The sequence below is a fragment of the Fragaria vesca genome, linkage group LG2 (assembly GCF_000184155.1).
Source record: "Fragaria vesca subsp. vesca linkage group LG2, FraVesHawaii_1.0, whole genome shotgun sequence".
NCBI lineage: Eukaryota > Viridiplantae > Streptophyta > Magnoliopsida > Rosales > Rosaceae > Fragaria > Fragaria vesca.
This window is the reverse complement of record NC_020492.1, coordinates 16,508,996-16,515,135: the sequence shown is the minus strand read 5'-3', so window position 1 is coordinate 16,515,135 and position 6,140 is coordinate 16,508,996. Positions and strand designations below refer to the sequence as shown.

At 39.7% G+C, this 6,140-nt stretch overlaps 1 protein-coding gene across 1 annotated transcript; it reads right to left on the bottom strand.

Annotated features, from left to right (window-relative positions):
- Positions 1-3,580: 3,580 nt before the first annotated feature.
- LOC101291982 lies at positions 3,581-5,527 on the bottom strand. Its single transcript, XM_004290612.1, has 4 exons — positions 5,352-5,527; positions 5,073-5,138; positions 4,170-4,368; positions 3,581-4,039 (listed from the first exon to the last, which is right to left on the bottom strand). Exons 1-4 carry the CDS (start codon positions 5,478-5,480, stop codon positions 3,780-3,782), a joined length of 654 nt encoding a protein of 217 aa, XP_004290660.1. The 5' UTR covers positions 5,481-5,527; the 3' UTR covers positions 3,581-3,779.
- Positions 5,528-6,140: the final 613 nt, after the last annotated feature.

Sequence of the window (6,140 nt, the reverse complement as noted above, 5' to 3'; positions counted from 1 at the left end):
GTTTTGCTTGGTACATCTAGCACTATACAATCTTCAAAACTTTCTTTCCGTTGTTACTGTTTGCACATATATATTTAGACTCTACATTTAGATTGTTGGGTTCAATTGCTTCAAATTGGTTAGTTGCTTCGTTGTTATCTTAATATCATTATGCATTAGAACAAAATTGTCTTTTCAAATAAAATTGTTTTGCTCGGTACATTTAGCAGCACCATTTAACAAATCCAAGCATTTTAGCAAATTTTATCAATCTTTGTCGTTTCCACCAATTCCGATATACTTTCTCCTTAATTTTGTCTCGATATTGAGTGATACCGTGACTACAAACAATGTGTTACCACACATCAAATAACAAAAATACTTGTTATATGCATATAATTCATCTGCACATCATGTGGTGAAGAAAATGTTTAGTGTATTTACATAATCTAACGTCATAATCTGACTCAAAATTGCGAGAACATATTTTTAAAGGGAAAATGCCCTAATGTCCAAATATTTGAAAACTAAAGCCCATTCAAATTAAAGACTTATTCTTGTGCTCATTTCAATGATTCTTGAGAAAAAGACGTTATTACCCTGTGTAACTAAACCACACAAATCTTATCTCTTTCTCCTTCTCTTATTCCCGATCTGGTTTTCCTCTTCTTTTTTTTCTCTCTCTCCTCTCTCTCCCTTCTCCGGCCGAGTCGACTCAGCGAGTCACAATGTTCTTCCTCCGAATCCACTCAGTGGACACCAACCACCCTGTCAGCCTCGAAGACGCCGAGTTCACCACCATCTCCGCTGCCGCGCAATCAAACTCTAGGTTCAGCGAGCGGCGAGGAATCGCGCATCTGTTCCGAAGAAGAAGAGGAAGCTCGTCGTCGTTGTCGAGCCACGGCGCCGAGTCCTCTCTCCTCTTCGTCGTCGTCGTCCTGAACTACCTGTCGTTCAACGACTTTATCCGCTTCTGCGAGTCCCGCCTCGACCATGTCGCCGAACTCGTTTTCATCAGGTAGCGTTTTCTTTGTTTCAATCAGAGAATCTGAACCTTTTGAAGTTTTGGAATTTAAATTAAGCTCGATGAATGCGTGTTTGAAATTAGGGTTTTATTGATATATGTGGCTGTGTTTTCTTCACAATGGAGTAGATGTTTACACCTAAATTAATATTTTACTGGACAGTAATTGTTTAGGTAAATATTAATTAAATTCATGGTCCACGTCATACCGGCGAGCCTAAAATATTGAGTTTATGGCCCGCCAGCGAAGTCAGGCGAGCTGGGTAGCAGAGTTCACATGAAGTGTATTGGCTTCGCGTAGAAGATTGAGCGAGGCGAGATGCCTTCGCGCGGGAAGACTTCGCCAGGAGAAGGTTTCTATTCTTTAATCACATGTATGCAAGTGTATGTACTCTCTATGCGTGGCGAAGGAAAATGCTTGCAGCTACAGTGGAGGCGAGATGCATGCGAAGAGGTTGCATGCGACAGAATCGCTACCTCGCGAAGTGGGTTGCAAAGTCAAAGGTTGCATGCGAGATGGATAATGGGCGCGCGAGTCAAAGTTTGCATGGGATATGAGTTTGGAAGGGAGTGGTGCATTAAAGTTGGTATAGACGTGAAGCATATGATTACTCCTAATTCTAGTTGATTAAGGAGATATACATGCAAGCTGTGCATATCTGCTTTGCATACACGTCCAGAGTTATAGTATTTCAATTGAAGAAGGAGACAATTATCCATGCTTGGCTTGAAGGACAACACGTGCATGTGTTGCTTGCATGAGAAGGGGTTGGTTCTATTCCTTAATCATGTGTGCATGATACGTATGCACATCTAACAAGATAAGCTTAGAAGGCCTTTAGGTCTCCACGAAGTGATTAACATCGCGTACACCACATTTAACGTTGAAGACTCCTACAAGTCTTTGACATGCTTTGGGCCAATACCTGTGGCCCTAAATAGCTCTATATAAGAGAGTTCGAGGATCTGGTTTAACACAACAACAAATCAACAACTCAACTCTACAAAATACAATACAATTCTCGACCTAGTCGAACCTCAGACGCTCCCCGGAGCTTTCCTTTCGTTTCCCCGTACGCTCTCCGGAGCTTTCTCTTTCTTTTTTCCTCTCCTTCCCAATTGAAGCTCTGCTCGATCCTACGTCGAGTATCGATATTGTGACGCTCGGGCGGACTACTGTAAGTCCTTGCCCAGTACGCAAGGCGAATCTGAAGAACCCTGCGGTGGAGTTGGTGCTCTCTCCATCCTCAGTCGCTTGATTAGAAGCAAAAGGCTAAGCGCACCCCGCTACTATAACCACTACATTCCGCGTCCGCGCGGTGGCACGCCCGCAACAACTAAAAGAGACTTTGCTCACCCAGACTTACTGGTGTGGCCAAAACAGTAGATAGACTAACTTAGTGTGTGTTCAATTGGATTAGGAACTAAACGATGTGATGGAAGATTGGTACGGTGTTCAGGATACAAAGCACTATGAGGCCAACACGCTGTTAGGCACTATGAGGATACAAAGCGCTGCTATTCTTCAATAGATCAATAATTGATTATGAGGGGTCGGTAACTGATTATTAATGATTACTGAGGGTCACTAAGTGATTATTAGGTGTCAGTAACTGAAAATTAAGTGATTATTAGGTGTCAGTAACTGAAAACTAAAGGTTATTGAGGTCAGTAACTCAATTCTTAAAGTCAGTAATTCGATTATTTTCTGGTAAATCCTTTTTTCTATTACATTAAGCTGAAATAAGTTGAATATTGAGGATCAGTAACTGATTATTGAGGGTCAGTAACCAAGTTATTGGGGGGTCAATTATTGAGTTACTGGGGGTTAGTAATCGAGTTACCGGTGACCGGAGAAAAATTGAGTTACTGGGGGTCAATAACCGAGTTACCAGTGACCGGAATCCGGCGATCGGGGAAATCCGGCAATCAAAGTCCGGCGTCCGGTGACCGGAGTCTGGCGGCCGTTGGCCGGAGTCAGGTGAGGTTCCGGCCAATTATTCTTTCTCTTCCACTTTCTCTCTCTATGCATGTTTAAGGGGTGAGGGTAAAATAGTCTTAAAATAATATTGTTTGTTAAAACTTTAGTAAAGATTTGTGCATTTAGACATAAAAATTTATGCATTTGGGCATAAAAAAAGTTACCTTATATTGAAATGAGCCAATGAAAAAGATTGTTATTAAAACGGGAAATGAGAGGTTTAAATTAGTATTAAATAGACATTTTTCCATTTTTAAATGATAGGTGAGAGTAATTTGGATGAAAAATATTACACTTGATAGAACGGGCGAACATATAATATGACGTGAAGTGACAAGTAAATCTTTAATATTGTTGAGACATGCATGTTGTTCGACTAACTCATCCAGTAAAGTTCGTATATCACATTATTTTTGCTAATACAAACTCTTAGACGTTGTCGTTGGGTCTATATTATAAGTTGCTTTATGCTATACACAACAAATAACATATAACATAATTGGAAAGTAAAAGGTCTCAAATTATACTATATCATGTGTATGTACTTGGTATATATTCATGTAGTAATTTGAGATAAAACAGCTTCAGATAATAGCTTTATTTAGATGTAATTTTCAGTACATGAAACAAACAACCTTGTGATGTTATTATTCGGTAAATTACAGAAATGACATCAATCATGATCTAGCTAGCTAGGTCATTTGAACAGCACGTCAGTCATACATAGTAAACGCTAGGACATTGAGCTTCTGCCCTTGTGAGCTTCTTGATATGTATAAATGAGATCGTATCTAGCTAGTAAGTCCATTCATTTGGAAGACATAATTCCGGAGAAGAGTTGGTTTGATTTTCGGAAATAATGTAGCATTGTTCATCCACCTTGCTTCCACTGATTTTATCTCGTGGCGACATACAATCTTGGCTATCATCATCTTCGTGACCTGATCTAAACCGTTTCCGATGGCGATCTTTAGGCGAAATGTGCAGGCCAAGTGCATGAACATTCAGGTTGAGAGCTTGAATCACACGGTTAGGCAACAGAACCGGAGCACAAACTGCACAGAATCATCTATCTATTAGTTCATTGATCGTAAGATATACATATTAAGAAACTTTATTACACTGGAGTGGATCTAAAGCATGCTTCAAACACTTGAAGCATGGCCAAGTGATCGGGACACATACCTGGTTTCTTCTTCGAGTGGAAGTCGGTACCGGCTCTTTGTGGAAGGAAAACGCCGGTGCCGCCCCGTGATTTTTGGGCAGAATCTAGGAAAACAGCTTGCATTCCATGTCCTCCGGATACCCAATTCTTGACACCTTTCGTTCTACTTATATAATGTGGCGAAAGCAGTGATTTTGAACCATAAAATTTTGGACTCCTCTGTGAAAAAAATCGAGAGAATGATTAATTTTAGCCTTAATTTTATTATTATACACTAGTCAATAAGAAAGACTTCATTTAATTTCTAGTTTCATGGATATTACTCAAGTAACCTATAAACCTAACGCCATGTATGGTCAATATCAGAAGAAACCTATACTTAACAACTATTAATGATTCCCCTAAAACACTCACATCAATAATAAAATTTGCCTAATATATACTCTAAACGATCGACGAACTTTGCATACCTAATATATATAGAACATGGAACCACAAAATTATCCTTATATTCATCAAATAATATACGTACCTTACTTAATTTCCACTTTTCTATTTGAGTTTGTATCAAGGCACTAATTATCAAGATCTTCTAGCTCACAACCTGATCATCTAACTCGGCCTCATTGTTCAATCTAGTCCATTTATAGCTTCATTATTCAATCTGGTCATTCATTTCTTCACAAAAAGAAATCACTAACACCATAAATTATTGCTATATAATCTATATTCAACGATCGGAGAATCCAGATATATAATCGTGACCAGAAATACCTAAATTTAAGCAACTAATCAAATTCCAGCCAGCCAAGCAATCCGTACGTAATCCGTATTTACGATTTTAAATCAATTTAGATCGATTCTCATTATCACATTATCCCCCAACGAGCGCGAAAAAGAGGAAGAAGAAGAAGATGAAGTACCAGTTGATCATGGTAATTGTGGCGGTTGTGGTGGTGGAGGTGCTGCTCTGCCAGTCCCAAATGTGCCTATACAACAAAATATTAAAAAAAAAAATCTTATTATGGTGTGATAAGATAGGGTTCAAAAGTCGGACGTCCGCACTGTATACTTCACTGGCCGGAACTAAGCACGCAGGTCGACCTTGCTCATTGTATCGTTTTGAGTCGATCGACCCGCCGGCCAGTGCAAACGTCCACTTTAACACAGGTGGTTGAGAGTATAAGAGAGTGAAGAGAGACCTTTTTGTCGAAAGCTTCATGATCATGAACAACTTGCGAGGGAAGCCACGGCATTCCTTCTGCAAAATAAACACTAACCTCTCGTCCTCTTTTCTCAGGAGAAGCCATGGAGGAGAGAGAAAGAGACATACAGAACTCTAGAGAGAGAGAGAGAGAGAGAGAGAGAGAGAGAGAGAGAGAGAGAGGCGTAGTATTCTTGTTGGGGAAGAAGATGTGGTGGGGAGCTCCAACTTCTAACCTGCAACGCAACTAAATTTATATACGAGTCTCGGACTGTGAGAGAGTTTGAATGTGCTAATGGACCTTAATTTCCACTGAAATTACGCCCAAAACCACATGCTAAACGTCCGCGTTTAATTACTAATTTGATTCTAACATCGAAGCTGTACAATAACAAGCATTTATAATTTGAGCTCCGATATTTCAAATTGAAAATCTTCACGTTTTCTAAGCGCCACATATAGCTAATCAGTTCATGAAAAAAAAAATTTCAAATGAAAAGAAGGCAGATTAGAGAACTGATTAGCTGGTATCAGAAGGCCAAGGGGCATTTAGGTAATTTGAGGTACATAGGGTTTAAGCGGACGTGGGTTGGGTTGGGGTCGGTAAACCCCTTTCTCCTCTTTGGTCGTCGCAGTCATTCTTCACGTAACGCTCTGATGTTAAAGTTTTTTGTTTCTGTTTGAATTTCTTTTTTGAATATCTTTTTTGTCAAGATTTATAGACCAAACCCAGTTATACTTCAAGTCTAATCCTTTTGAGAACAAGCCATATACGTATGGCCGTCTG